The sequence below is a fragment of the Mesoplodon densirostris genome, chromosome 7, assembly GCF_025265405.1.
Source record: "Mesoplodon densirostris isolate mMesDen1 chromosome 7, mMesDen1 primary haplotype, whole genome shotgun sequence".
In the NCBI taxonomy this organism is placed as follows: domain Eukaryota; kingdom Metazoa; phylum Chordata; class Mammalia; order Artiodactyla; family Ziphiidae; genus Mesoplodon; species Mesoplodon densirostris.
The window spans coordinates 24536713-24552689 of NC_082667.1; the positions used below are offsets into that span (position 1 = coordinate 24536713).

General features: G+C 43.2%; 1 protein-coding gene across 2 annotated transcripts in view; it reads left to right on the forward strand.

Moving 5' to 3' along the window:
• Nucleotides 1-15541, forward strand: part of PAMR1 (peptidase domain containing associated with muscle regeneration 1) — a 175566-nt gene extending 160025 nt beyond the window's left edge. For both annotated transcript variants that reach the window (XM_060104036.1, XM_060104035.1), the window contains exons 7-11: nucleotides 6706-6918; nucleotides 8697-8763; nucleotides 11764-11996; nucleotides 12952-13244; nucleotides 14512-15541. In XM_060104036.1, coding sequence (XP_059960019.1) covers nucleotides 6706-6918; nucleotides 8697-8763; nucleotides 11764-11996; nucleotides 12952-13244; nucleotides 14512-15048 — 1343 coding nt within the window. In that variant the 3' untranslated portion in view covers nucleotides 15049-15541. The remainder of the gene's footprint in view (nucleotides 1-6705; nucleotides 6919-8696; nucleotides 8764-11763; nucleotides 11997-12951; nucleotides 13245-14511) is intronic.
• Nucleotides 15542-15977: the final 436 nt, after the last annotated feature.

Genomic DNA, 15977 nt, shown 5'->3' on the forward strand with positions numbered 1-15977 from the left:
GCTGTCTTAGCTTAGTTTCTCCCCAAACCAGACCCTGAGCCACATTTGGGTCCAAATGATTTATTAAAGGAAGTACTCTCAGGATCAACCAGTAAGGGAATTGCAGAAGCAAAATAGGAAAGAGGAAAAAACCCAGCACGAGTGATTTCACCTGAACTCCCAGACTCAGCCTGATCCTGTGGGGTGTTGGGAAGTGTAAATTACACCTCGAGAAACAGGAGTTGGGCTTTTGTACTTCCACACCCATCAGTCACTGGCTACAGCCAACCCTGGGGTGGGCATGAGGGAACAAAAAATCTAGGCATTTTTTTAGCTCTTCATATGGGCAAGATGGTGCCCATGCCCAAGGGGCAGTCCTGTGAAGGTGGCAGGTGCCAGCTCTCAGCAGCAAAGCACACATGTAGAAGCTGAGTTGGTAAAAGGATACAAGGAGACCTGTATGGGGCACCAGTAGTGATCACTACAAGAACCATCCCACAGCCATTGCATCTCCTCTGTAAAGTGGTATCACAGTGAACTGCCTAATACTGTTGCCCTGAGAAAAAAAGAGAACGAGGGAAGGTCTTTCTTTAAATGTTTATCTGAAACAGTATGCCATAGAAATGCATCCCAAGTACTATTTTGTTCGAAAGATAGCCTGTAAAGGCATGCTAAACTTAATGTGTTCATATACCTGGGCCGAGTCCCAAAAGTAACAGGACAATGTGCTATTTATTACTAATTATGTAATATTTTACTTAGCAAAAAGCAAGAGCTTGATGCTTCTTCACACCGGAGATGCAGATGTTTTAAATTCTCAGTTGGCTTTGTGTGAAAACATCCATCCTACTGAGAAGAAATGAAATACAAAGTTCTTGAAAAATCAAATAGAAAAGAATCATGAGTCTGTTCAGTGGGGAGATACAAAGGTTTCTAAACAGAGAACCCACAGGGGTAACAGAGAGGGAGTTTGGAAATCTAACCCTGGGGAGATGCTCTTTTGAGACGCAGATGCTCTATGAACCCAACAGGTAGAAGTCTAAACAGGGAGAGAAAAGGATGTATAGAGGAAGTCTTAGAATTCTCTTCAAAATCATCATAGGAGAGGGTACAGAAGGAAGAGAGAATAATGCCCAGAAGATGTTTGATATAGGAATATAATTTTAAGGCTTCATTACACAGGATTAAAATAGATGAATGTACAGAGATCATGGTTGGTACCCAAAAGTCTGAGTCAATACACTGGACCCAGATCTGGAAGCCCATCGCATTACCAAGAAGCCAAAAAATATTGCTTTATACTTGAATAGACCCAATAATGGGCCTTTAGATACCTTTATGGGTTTTTCTTTAAGGTGTATGAATTTGGGGAATTGATTTTTAAAGGTAGTAGGGTGCTTTGTAAATAAAGGCAAAAAAGGGAATTAGAGACTATGTGTAGTTTAAATTACTCCTCAAAACCAGCCCAGCCAGAGAAGTGTTATTATCTCCTTTTATAGATGAGAAAAGCAAGTCTTGGAGAAATTAATTAATTTTCCCAGGCCCTGTTTATTAAGTGGAAGAATGAATACATTTTAGCCTTTATCCCTTCCACCCGCAAACAAACATTTATTGAACACCTACTGTGTGCTTATTCTGGACACTGAGGGCCAAATGATTATTTAAGCCTATAGCTATCTGATCCTGGAAAACATTGTTTTTCCACCAGAGTCTAGTGACAAAACTCATTTGGATCTGAGTTCATGGAAAGTTGGATTAGTCTGTGATTATGCAAGATGGTAAAGAGATTTGCATGGGTTGGAGAGGGTATGGGAACACACACACAAAAAAAGGCATGAAGACTTAATGCTAGATTTATAGGCTTAGTGGGGAGGACCCAAACCATTTTGCCTGATACTTTAAAAAATAATAACAATAGAAACAACAACAAAAATAATAAACGTTTATGGCTGCATTTTCTGATTATAAAACTTCTAAAAAAAAGTAGAAAGAAGCAAAAAACATTCTCAGTGTTATAAGCCAGAGATAATGACTGTAATTATTTTAAAGGATGTTTTTCTAGTCTTTTAACCCTTTGGCTCCTTAAATTGTTTTTCTTTGGTTTTTGTTTTGAAAAGTTTTATATTATATGTCTATGTGTGGTTTTCTTCATATTCATCTGGTTTGGGACTTTGTAAATCTGTAGGTTGATGTCTTTCATCAGAAAAATTTCAATTATTATATCTTTACATATTGGTTTTGCTCCATTCTCTCTCTCTTCTTCTGGGATGCCAATTACACGTATTTATTAACCTCCTCACTGTATCCTTACATTTTCCTTACATTTTTCACCTTTTTGAGTCTTGAGGTTTGTTCTGAATCTTTTCTTTGAAGTTATCTTTCAGTTTGTTAATCCCCTTACACTGTATCTGGTTTGCTACTAAACTCAGCCACTGAATTTTTACTTTATGTCATTATAACTTTTTGAGTTCTAGATTTCTCCTTTGGCTATTTTTTTTTTTTTTTTGTGTGGTACATGGGCCTCTCACTGTTGTGGCCTCTTCCGTTGTGGAGCACAGGCTCCGGACGTGCAGGCTCAGCGGCCATGGCTCACGGGCCTAGCCGCTCCGCGGCATGTGGGATCTTCCCGGACCAGGGCACGAACCTGTGTCCCCTGCATCGTTAGGTGGACTCTCAACCACTGCGCCACCAGGGAAGTCCTCTCCTTTGGCTATTTTTTAAGGTTTTCAGTTTTCTACGAAAGTTCTCAATTTTGTCTTTTATTTCCTTGAATATATTCAGTCTATTTATTTTTCAGTAGTGTCAGACAACTACATTATCTGAATCCTTTATGAATCTGTTTCTAATGTCTGAATTTCTCTTGAATTTCAGCCGTATAGTCTCACCTTCCATTGAAGCCTCACTTGGAAGCATCATTCAGCTCAACCCTGGTGACATTTCATGAGCAAAACTTAAAACCAAATAAATAGTTCTCCATTCTAAGATTTTAGCAAGTTTAAGGTGCACTGTTGATTTAATTATAGCTGTTTTAGGGATTGGGAGTAAAGAAATATTACAGGAAATGTAGGCATGTGACCTGATTTCAGACATATCACGTTATAAAGGAATAGGCATTTAAGAATTATAGAAATATGGCAGAATTCCTCAGCCACGGGCAGACCTGTTTGGATATCTTGAGTCCGTTTCCCTTTAAATGTTCCTTTAAAGCCTCTTCAGTGAGAGGAAGAAAGGACCTGAATTGTCCTGAAGCTTTATTACATCCAAGAGCTCGAGAACTCTCCAATGTTCCTGCCAGTTAAACCCACATGAGAAATGTTTATTTAGGTCTTCTGCCCATTTTTGGATTTGGTTGTTTGTTTTTTTGTTATTGAGCTGCATGAGCTGCTTATAAATTTTGGAGATTAATCCTTTGTCAGTTGCTTCATTTGCAAATATTTTCTCCCATTCTAAGGGTTGTCTTTTGGTCTTGTTTATGGTTTCCTTTGCTGTGCATACAGACTGCCAACAAACACATGAAAGAATGCTCAACATCATTAATCATTAGAGAAATGCAAATCAAAACTACAATGAGATATCATCTCACACCAGTCAGAATGGCCATCATCAAAAAATCTAGAAACAATAAATGCTGGAGAGGGTGTGGAGAAAAGGGAACACTCTTGCACTGCTGGTGGGAATGTGAATTGGTACAGCCACTATGGAGAACAGTATGGAGGTTCCTTAAAAAACTACAAATAGAACTACCATATGACCCAGCAATCCCACTACTGGGCATATACCCTGAGAAAACCATAATTCAAAAAGAGTCGTGTACCAAAATTTTCATTGCAGCTCTATTTACAATAGCCCGGAGATGGAAACAACCTAAGTGTCCATCATCGGATGAATGGATAAAGAAGATGTGGCACATATATACAATGGAATATTACTCAGTCATAAAAAGAAACGAAATTGAGCTATTTGTAATGAGGTGGATAGACCTAGAGTCTGTCATACAGAGTGAAGTAAGTCAGAAAGAGAAAGACAAATACCGTATGCTAACACATATATATGGAATTTAAGAAAAAAAATGTCATGAAGAACCTAGGGGTAAGACAGGAATAAAGACACAGACCTACTAGAGAATGGACTTGAGGATATGGGGAGGGGGAAGGGTAAGCTGTGACAAAGTGAGAGAGTGGCATGGACATATATACACTACCAAATGTAAAATAGATAGCTAGTGGGAAGCAGCCACATAGCACAGGGATATCAGCTCGGTGCTTTGTGACCATTTAGAGGGGTGGGATAGGGAGGGTGGGAGGGAGGGAGATGCAAGAGGGAAGAGATATGGGAACATGTATCTGTATAACTGATTCACTTTGTTATAAAGCAGAAACTAACACACCATTGTAAAGCAATTATACTCCAATAAAGATGTAAAAAAAAAACCCACATGAAATGTAATAGAAATAGGATCTATGAGAATCCTGCACGTAGGAGATCATGGAGTGGGAGCCTGCTGGACCAGGAAGCTACTTACTTCTAAGAGGAGAAAAATGCAACGATTAGGCTTACAGTAGAAGCCTCTTCTTGTCTTCTGCTGAGACTGATGTGACTAGAGGCTAGTTCATTTTCTTTCAGTATTCCAGGATGAGTCTTAAATATCATCCGATCGTTCTTGGCCATGAGCTCTAGCAAGCAAAGCTCAAAATGGATGAGGAGCTACATTTGAATTACACAAATCATAGCCCTTTGATATAGCCTAACTGGCCACCGATTCAATTGTCTGCCAGAGCCAGGCAACTGGTCGGTGGGGGCCTGTGGCCGAGCCAAGGCTGTGGTCCAGTCCAGGCAGGGAGCTCCTCCCCACAAAAGCTGATTCTTGCCGTGTGAGAATACAGACCCAGGGTTTCCGAAACTGAATTTTGTCAGAAGCCAGGAACACAGATTTCTGTGACAAATGCCCTGATTTTTATGTTGACAGTGAATTCCATTTTCTAAAATTTGCATGTATAACACACGTTTTTGAGATGGTTGAAGTCTGTGGGCTCTTGCTGGTTGTTTCTGGGCTACATGTTCAGCACTGAATGAGTCTGTACTATAAGAAGGTGGCCCCTTCACTAAAGCAACATGGAATGCTTGCTCTCACATCATAGAGGGATTCCTGGAAATATAAGTACTGGGGGACTTTCTGAGTCCACTTGAAGCTTCAGAAAAGTGCATTGCCCTCACTATACCATTTCGGTATTTTTTTTTTTTCTTTTTCCATGGCCTTTATTGTTTTTTTTTTTTTTTGATTATTAGTTTCTGCTTTATAACAAAGTGAATCAGTTATACATATACATCTGTTCCCATATCCCTTCCCTCTTGCGTCTCCCTCCCTCCCACCCGCCCTATCCCACCCTTCCAGGCGGTCACAAAGCAACCATTTCGGTATTTTTTAAACAGCTCACTCAGTGAGGTCCTTTTTTGACACTTAAAATGGGGCTTTGGAGTCAACCCTCAGGGAAACTGCTCAAAGTACATAGCCCAAAACACACAGAGTGTCATTGAGATCATCTGTCATGTGATCTACAGGCAGTCTTAGAGCAGACAAACCAGAAACTTGGACAATATTAGCAACCTTTCCAAATTGCACAGAGGAATATTCATTAATTTTTAGTTCTCAAATATTGTAGAAATATTATATGAATGGACATTAATTTCTTGCCTGGAGGCAAGCAAGTAAGTTGTTTGAAAGGTAACTGGGACATTTATGGGAAGTAAAACATGTCCAGTGCATAATTGTATTGTGTGGGGACAGTTTTATAGGAATGAACCTGTGTCTTAGAAAAAATGATTAAAAAGAGACTAGGGAGGCTGATAGAGTGATTGGTACCCAAACTCAGTAATTAAAGGTTGAATTCTTTAGGGGACTTACTCTGTGTCCTTAGGCAAGTAATATTCAGTAATTTGCCATAATCCATTTGAGAAAAATATGTTATCTAGCTGATAGAATATTTCCAGGATATATCTAATATCCTGTTCAGTGCTTAGAATAGCTGGTGATGCCAATTTTACTCTAAGTAGCTGTGCAACATGAATTAGAGAATAGAGATATCTTTGTAATGAATATTGTTAAATGTTTAGATGGAACGTTATATTTGGAGATCAAGGGAATTTGTTGTATTTCTGAATTTATATTGTCCTCTAGTGTTTTTTAATTACAACTTCTAACACACTAATGTTCCAGCAGATGAAATATAAAATCTAAATTTTTATATGTACTCGTTTCGAATCTGTTCTACTTTCTGGGTACAACACAAATAAGAAACTGAATAGTCTGGTTTAATTGCCTAAGCTTTAGGGAACGAAGGAGATAATATTACAACACTGAAAACCAATAACCCGTGTATACTGATCATAAAAACGTAGGCAAAATGTGTATTTTGTCCAGGCCTGGCCATCTCCCACAGTTTGAGAAACAAACGAACATGATTATATGAGAGACCATTGTAGTGTCAAATTTATTTGTATCTGGGATGAAACACTTCTCAGTTTAAGAATAAATTGTAAAAGCAGGGGGAAGATATGTCTAATGCATGCATTTTTCTATTATGAGTTTTCTCTTAGTAATTCCTTTGAGTACCATTGTTAGCAGGCTCTGTATCACTGCATTTTTAATTCAATGAGACTTGAAAAGATTTGATGCTAAAATAGAATGCTTCAGACTATTAATAGCTCTCCTTTTCTTTCCACTTTCAGTCCTTGAAGAAAGAAACTGCTCAGACCCTGGGGGCCCGGTCAATGGGTACAAGAAAATTACAGGAGGCCCTGAGCTTATCAATGGGCGCTATGCAAAAATTGGCACCGTCTTGACCTTCTTTTGTAACAACTCCTATGTTCTTAGCGGCAATGAGATGAGAACTTGCCAGCAGAATGGAGAGTGGTCGGGGAAACAACCCATCTGCATAAAAGGTAACTTGCAAATAATTTTGAAGTCTGTAGGAATAGATGGAGTTGCTGGACATTTTGGTAGCTCTCATACATGTTTTTGAGCCCCTGAAAAAATGCCTTCTCTCTTAAGTTCTCACTGGAACCATACATTCCTCTTAGGTTGGAAATCATCCATAAAACATTTGCTTCTTTTTTGAACCGCCAAAGGACCTGCTTATCCTAATCACAATGTCTTGATGTGATCAAGAAGAGTGATGTAGTTAACAGAGCAGTTTAGGAAAGATGACAAGGCTGAGTTTTATACATGCAAACCCAAGCATAGATTTGAAGCAATTAAAATGCATTTATATGGCTACATTTATCTACTCTCTATGCAATATTAAATTAGTGCAAGAAATAAAAGAACGCAATAGACACATCATCCCTGCCAGCCTATGTGGAGGGAGGTTTGAGATGTTAAGATGTTTAAAAGCATCTTAAAAAGACAGTAAACGCTTGAACATTCAAAGGAGAGTTATAGAACAAATGAGTGGTGTATATTCTGAGGAGTGAAATAGAGACAATTGCATGTAGCAGAGAGCACTGGAACCTGTCTGGGAAGCAGGGAAGGATTTATAGAGGTAAAGAGGAGTTGGGATGATATTCCAGTTAGAAGACAAAGGGAAGGTGGTGTAGGCAGACGTGAAAGAATCATGGTGAACAAAAAGGGAATCAGTCCTGGAATCTGGGAGGCAAATTTTAAAAGGTAGTTGGGGACCAGAACAAATGGAACGTTGCATAGGGAAATTTGGACCTTACCCCACTTGGGAGTGGACATGCATAGTTTCTTGCTGAGTTGATTCCCTAGTTGCTCCAGGTCAACAGCCCCTTTCCTTTTGGTGGCAGGTCACAGTTATCTAGCTGTTTCCTGGGAAGAAAAGCATATCCTTGGCCTAGATTATCCAGATAATTGCTTCAATCCTCCACTTTCCCTTCTGAGTGTTTGTCAACAACCTGAATCACGGGAAAAGGAACAAAAGAAAGATTTGTGAAAGGAAGAAATCACTTTAGACTTTAGCCAGGAGCAAGTTTCATCCTCACCAGCACAGACTCTGATTCTTGATTTCATTAAGTATGGTAACGGTGTTACATACGTCCTTGGAGATTTTTGTCAACTGTTCTCTTACAAATTAATACAAGCAGAGTTCCCTAGGTTGCTAATTAGACGAATGTTGGCTGCTTGATTGGGAAAGTGAGATGGGAAGGATTCCTTTTCACTTGTGAAGAAAGAGAGACTTCAAAAAAATTAAACTGGGCTTTGAGTTGCCCTCAAAGGACCCTTAGGAGCCTTAGTTGCAGAGACATGGAGGAATAAGTTACTCAAGATTTATTGATGGTTGACACTGCTGTCTGGTTTTAAATGAGAACCTTGTGATTCACTATGCTGGGCTATATTTTAGAACCTTGACCTTGGCTTTTATTCTGTATTGATTAAGTTCGCCAATACTATTTATGTGAACAGATAATCCTAATCTATTAATTACCATTGTTTCATATCACCTGGGGGGAGCAGCTCTGCAGAGGTGTTTATTCTACTTGGGTTCTTCAAAGGGGGTTGTCAATTTAGATAAAACTCAGAATGCTCTTTTGCTAAGTGAGCTGTCCAAGTTTGGCTAATGTGTCTTACCTCTGAAAGCCTGGGGAATGTGCACTGGTCTCCAGAAAGGGTGGTCAGGTATGAATCTGAACTGAATGATGTGAACAGATAATATGGAAAAGAATTATGCAACACTGTCTTTTTTTTTTTTTTTTTTTTCTAGGCTGTCGAGAACCAAAGATCTCAGACCTGGTGAGACGGAGAGTTCTTCCAATGCAGGTTCAGTCAAGGTGAGGTTGAAACACCTGAACTCTGCTTTAAAGGCGAATGAACGTTCCTCTCCCACCCCCTTTCCCTACTGGTGTTTGGCCAAAGACAGTCTGAGGTTTCTTAGGGACACTCAGTGCTGACTGGCCAAGGAAGAATAGGGCTTGTTAGATGGAGGCTTATTAGCCAGCTGCCTTTAGCCAAGAGGTAGCAACTGTTGGAAGATGCACAGATTTCACTGGATTGTGGGAAAGTAAGTGGTGGTGGGAAGCCAGACTTTAAGATGGTCTTTGAGGAACTGGATTTTAATACTCAAGTCTTCCTGAAATTACTACGTATTTATTATGCAGCCAGCTGTGGCTTAGGAAGATGTTCTTGGTAGTGACCAATCAGATGGGGCAGGCTGGTGGGGCCAGGAACCGGAGATGAATGACTTGCCCCTGATGAGGGATGTGAGGCCTCAGGGACACCCACCCAGCGTTTTTCCTGGAAAGATAGAGGTGGTGACCCCTGGTGGCAGCTACAGAACCTTACACCCATGGCTCCAGAAGGGACCTGCTTCCACTTGATTTCAACGAGGCTTAGTGCCTGGTTTCCTTCAGTTCCCTGCTTAGTTTTCACCTGGCAGAGAGACCTTCCAAGACCATCCTTTTAAAAATAGCAACCCCACCTCCACCCTGACCGCTGAGCTGACTTCTTTAGCCAGCGCTCTCTGACCTTTACAGAGCTCTCCAGTTTTCACCTCGGCATCTATCTCCGCCTGTTGTCCTACTGACATTTTGTTCATTTATTTGTTCAATTTCTGTCTCCCTGTACCCCACCAAAAAAATGTGAAAGTTATAAGTGCAGGAACATTTTCTGTTTGGTTCATGCTGAACTTCTAGTTCCTAGAACGGTGCCTGCCACATGGTGGGCACCCCCAAAATATTGAATGAATGAGTGAATGAATGAATGAATGAATGGATTGGATCAGTTGGTTCAAGACCTGCTGTCATCTCTCTTTAGCACTGGGTATTCTTGGGCAAATTCCTAAGCTTGCTGAGCCTTTAGTTCCTCTTTTGAAAAGTAAGGGTGATCACAATAACATTTGTCTCTGGGGACTGTTAAGGATTAAATGCAAGGCAAATAGCATTTACTGGGTGTTTGCTCTGGGCCCGTTACACTTCTGAGTTCTTTACATATATTAGCTCATTTAGTCTTCACTAAAACCTCTGAGGTAAGTATTATTATTACCATTTCATTTTAGATTTTATTACTTTTTATTACAGATGGGTAAACTGAGGCTCTGAGAGGGTGAGGAACTTGCCCAAGGTCACGTTGCTAGAGGAAGGAGCAAACCCAGGATGCAAATCCAGGGTCTTCAGGGTCTGCTCCTTGATGCATGAAGCTTGAACTAAGCCTTATATAAAGGCCTTAAAAACGCCTTGCACCTCTGAACACCTGTGAGCAGTATCTATTGCTTTTAGAAATGGTAACAATGAATCCCAGTGACTGGAACTGACCCCAAACAAGTGATCTGAAATATTCAAAGTTCAGGATATTCCTTCATCTCTCACTCTGCCTCTGGCTCTCTCATTCCATTTCCTTTTCCGGCAAGGCATTTCCTTGGGAACAGTGGCAGTGGAATCCAGTATTTCTACCCACCCTCCTTTCTGATCTTTGTGATTTACCTGGGCCTGGACTCTCCAGTAAGTATTCTTCCCAAGGAGACATCTTGGAGAGGAGGCCCAGAGCTGTTAAAAAAGATCACCACCGGGCTTTGCATTTTGTAAAGCGGTTGTAATGGAGGGTTAGGTGACAAGGTGCCAGGTGTCTCATGTAGATGAGAAAGCAAGCCTAAAACTTGGTTGTAAATATCTTTCTGGAAGATACGCTGCTGAGTGGGGATATGATGTTCTCCAGTAGCCAGGCTCACCCAGGAACCCCCAAAGGCAACGCAAACCTTCAACGGCCAAAAGCTGTGTTTGTTTGCGAGTCCAGAAGCTCCCTGAACTGCAGACCTGGTTCTAAACATGAGCTAAAGATTTGTTGGATGAAATCAATGTGGATGGAATGTTTGCTCTGAGCACAGCACGGTACAGACACAGGAAACAGATTTCTTACGATGGATTGGCAGGGCAGGGAAACCAGGGTGGGAACCATGACTGCCCTGTGCTGCCTGGGGTACTGTCTTAGCTTCCTGTGTGCCCTTCAGCACTCCTACCTACCTCTCTGGGCTTCCTTCCTCCATTCATTAAATGGGATGAAAACACTGATTCCTAAAGGAACTCTAACTTGTCAGTTAATAGTCATTATGCACTGATATAAAATGAGCACAAGTTGTGTAGTGTGCATACCTCTCTCCCAAGAATCCCAGAGTGGTCTCTGGGTGCTTCAACTTCAGGGCTCATTTAAAAGACCTTTTCACATTCGCACACAACGCTCCTTATTTCTCCCAATCAATGTGCTCTGAGAGAAGGTTTTATTCTCTGAGGTGGACTAATTACATCTGCTAATTGCTAAATCAAGCTGCTGTATCAACACAGTTCAGTTCGAATCAATTCCTAATACTGCCCCATTATGATAATGGTTAGAGAAAAGCAGCCACTTGGATTTCTCCCCTTGAAATTAACTTCCTTTCTTGTTTAATTTCACTACTAATTTTTGTGTGTGTGCATGTATAGCGTACCTTTGGATAGCAGCTAGCTATTATGTCAGATATTATGCTCTTTGGTTAAAATCCAGGGCAGCTGGAGGCATGCCAGAAATGGAAATGATGGAATAAATTGAAGTATGCAAGAAAATGTGCTCAGTGGTAGAAGAGCCATTCGTGTGTGTGTGTGTGTGTGTGTGTGTGTGTGTGTGTGTATGAGAGAGAGAGAGAGAGAGAGAGAGGTGTGAGGGGAGAAAGGGAGAGAGAGAGACACACAGAGGATGAGATAGCTGTTTTCCGTTCCTCTGTACGGAATGGGCTTGGATACTAAAAGAGCCACAATGACAGTCTCTGGCCCTCCTCTCTCTCCGGGCCGGGTGCTCCGATGTAGGGAGACGCCATTACACCAGCTATACTCATCAGCCTTCAGCAAGCAGAAGCTGCAGGACTCCTCTACCAAGAAGCCAGCCCTTCCCTTTGGAGACCTGCCCCCTGGGTACCAATATCTGCACACCCAGATCCAGTATGAGTGCATCTCACCCTTCTACCGCCGCCTGGGCAGCAGCCGGAGGACATGTCTGAGGACTGGGAAGTGGAGTGGGCGTGCCCCGTCCTGCATCCCTAGTGAGTCAATGCCTGTCCTTGGTCTAGAGCAGCTTAGTTCTCCCATTGCTGCCTATGAAAGGCCACTGACCCTATTGAAGACTTTTTTGGGAAAAACTCCTTGTCCAAAAGAATGGCCCTCTAACACTTTCCCTAGCTTGGTGAAGTCTGAAATTCCACAGTTAGAGCTTCCTTCCTTTGGCTTAAACGTATTACCCAGGAGAAATGAACTCGTTAAATCTTAGACGAAGTTTTTGGGAAAGGGGGCATACTTCTTGTGGATAATTCTTTCATATTTACTTGGAGAAAAGGGACAGAGCAGTTATTAAACACCAAGTGGGGAGGGGGTTAAAGGTGCTAGAGGGATTCTGGTGATATCACCTTGGTTACCATGTCTAACCCAGTTTTCATTCTCATCACCCAATGGTATTAATTAGGTTATTGTTATTAATTATGAGGTATTAATTACTCACAAGGTTATAATGATGATTACTGCAGTAATACATGGAAGTGTCTGGAATAGGGTCTTGCACATACTAAGCTACCCCCATCCTCTTTGTCAAAGAAGAATATGGCTTAGTTTGGGGTGGTCATCTTTATAGCAATAGTCATGATATCTGAATCTAACTGTTTATATACATCATCTCATCCACTCTTCTCAAGAACCCTAGGAGACAGTTGTGATTACTGTATCCATTTTGCAGGCAGGAAGACTGTGGCTGTAAGAGATTAGGCAACTTGCCCAGTAAGTGGCTGGGATGGTAAGCCTCCAATCGTAATCCTAGACTTTATAGTCAACCATGTCAAGGTGGTTGATTAATGTTTAAAGGGAAAAGAAAAACAGGTTAGATGCTCTGTGGTCTTGACATCCGTAGGGTCCACCTTTCCAGATTTGTGCTCTGTTGCTTGACTGACACATTCCCCTTTGGATGGGAAGGTCTGAGTTTACATTACTGAGCTGGTGCTTTCTCCATAGTCTGTGGGAAAACTGAGAACGTCACTGCTCCGAAGACCCAGAGGACGCGCTGGCCGTGGCAGGCTGCCATCTACAGGAGGGCCGGTGGGGTGCACGGGAGCAACCTGCACAAGGACACGTGGTTCCTCGTCTGCAGCGGTGCCCTGGTCAATGAGCGCACCGTGGTGGTGGCTGCCCACTGCGTCACCGACCTGGGGAGGGTCACCGTGATCAAGACAGCAGACCTCAAAGTCGTCCTGGGGAAATTCTACAGGGATGATGACCGGGAAGAGAAAAGCATCCAGAGCTTGCGGGTGAGAGGGGGCTGCAGCCTGGAAACCGTGTCTCTGGCTCAGCAACTCCCAGTACTGGGCGAGCAGGGACTATGTCGGTCCTGTCACTCTAGCACTTTAGCATCCAGCCCAGAGCCTGGAACTATTAGGCACATAGTAGGCGGCTAATATATATTGACAGATACTAGAAAGGGGTATCTAGAAAGACTATGGAGTTTTTCCCCCCTAAAATTGTTTTAAAAATAAGGTAGTAACAAATATCTTCTATCATTGGGGTCATCAAAATGTAACCACCTCTTATGTTTAGGACACTGTGCTAGGTAGGCTTTGAGGAAAATAGAGACTCCTAATAAATGTGTAATATTCTTCTCTTTCCCTGCCTGCCTCCCTCCCTCTCTTCCATCCACCCATTCACCCATCCAGCTCATCCATCTGTCCATCCATCCATCCATCCATCCATTCAACTATCCATCCATCCATTGTTGAGTTCCCACAGCATGCCATTCGCTGGGAATACATACCGAACTGAATAAGGCATGGTGTTTGGCCTGAAGAGTCCACAGGCTAGGGGAAGAGACAGACCAGTATATCGTGACTAGTCCAACACAGTAGAATCCCTGAGTAAATGAGCCCAAATGTAGTTGAAGGAATAGAACACATCCATAAGAATGTTACGGCGTATCACAGATGTAACCTCCTGGAGGCCCCCGTCAAAGAAGATGATCAGCAAGGGTGGGGACAATCAGGGGAGACTTTGTGGCACAGTCTTGTGGACCACCCTGGGTGTAGCTCTATCTTACTGGCTTGAGGGTAAATGCAGTGTTTACAGTGGACCAGATGTTGCAAACTGGTAGCCTGTAGGGTTTTGTGTTTTGATAGTGCTAACATATATTTTTTTAATCAGTTATTTGCCAACATTTAAAAACCAGGAGGTTTCAACCAGAGATCTGGAGTCTATTCTCTGGCCAAATGAGCACTTCTGCATGGCAGTGGTCAGCTGGAGCAAAGTGGCAGCTGCTCCCTCTGCATGGGGCATGCACTCCCGTTCTCTGAAACCTCACCTGTCCACTCAACTTATTTAAAACAACCTGCCAGCCATGCGGGCATTTCAGTTTGCAACCCTGGGAATAGAGCAGTTGCTTTCTATGATCCCTTGAGAAAAGTAACTCCGTATAATTGTAGCTGTCTCTTAGACATTTTCTCCCATTAATTTAGCCCTGGGGCTTGCCTGTTCCTGTCACTGTGGGGTTGGTTGCTCACAATTGCTGTCCATTCCTTACCTTGGTAGATTTCTGCAATCATCCTGCATCCCAACTACGACCCCATCCTGCTGGATGTGGACATCGCCGTCCTGAAGCTCCTGGACAAGGCTCGCATCAGCACCCGCGTGCAGCCCATCTGCCTGGTGGCCCCTCGGGACCTCAGCACCTCCCTCCAGGAGTCCCGCGTCACCGTGGCAGGCTGGAATGTCCTGGCAGATGCGAGGAGCCCCGGCTTCAAGAATGACACGCTGCGCACGGGGGTAGTCAGTGTGGTGGACTCGCTGCTGTGTGAGGAGAAGCACGAAGAGCACGGCATCCCGGTGAGTGTCACAGACAACATGTTCTGTGCCGGCTGGGACCGCGCTGCCCCTTCTGACATCTGCACCGCAGAGACGGGCGGCATCGCAGCTGCGTTCTTCCCAGGGCGGGCGTCCCCTGAGCCCCGCTGGCATCTGGTGGGGCTGGTCAGCTGGAGCTATGACAAAACATGCAGCCACAGCCTCTACACAGCCTTCACCAAAGTGCTGCCTTTTAAAGACTGGATCGAGAGAAACATGAAATGAGCCTCAGGCCCATCAAGAAGCACTTCTGTGCATCCTTCCGTACGTGTGTTGCCCGAGGCATTGTGGACCTGAAATGTGAATCTGCCCATGAATTTGGCTGTGCCAGGGCTTCTGATGTCAAAACCAGTGGAGGGCAAGTCGAGCTTACTTTCTGGTAAGCCACTGCCTCCCTGACTGCTGGGACCATTTGGAAGATACCAGGGCTGCTCGCAAGAACTCAGTTTCTTCAAACTAGACTACATGAATAGCAAAGAAATCCTCCCCATTCAACCGACCCCAGTGGCCTTCCCCACCTGCACTTCAGTGGTGTGAATGCCATGGTCAGCTGTGGTCGAGAGAGGGTTGATTGGCTTCATCAGGTCTCCTCCAAGGCTCCAGCCCGCCAGAGTTCCAAAGAGCCGCCTGCAGGACAGTCCCGGACAGCGGAGCCTGGCTGCAGCATTGGTGGCCATGCACAGTGCCACGTCACGAGGTGGTCCTTTTCCCTCCCAATCCCCTGTACCCACTTTAATAAAACAAGGGTTGGCTTCTGACCCACGGAACGAATGTGCCATGGCTCTGATTCCTGCATGCAGCCTCTTTGAGCTACATGTGTTGGGACCAATGGCTGGGTGGCAGCCCTTTAAAAGAGATCCTAGATTATCATTCCCAAATAATGCATATAGCAAAGCCGATGCCATCTTTTCAATACCAGTGCTTGCAGCTTGCTGGGCCTTCAGGTGGGGGAGAGGGAGGATGGGCACCATCAGATAAGGCACAAACAGAGGAAAATACCAGGGATTTGAGGATTCCTAGTGTCCCCTCTTGTTCTTATGTTCTAGATCAAGCACAAAACCCCGCTTTGAACCTCTAGAAATCTTTAGGACCTATTTTCATAGCATCTGAACTGGAATCACCTATATACTCACACTCGATTGAGATATGCCAAG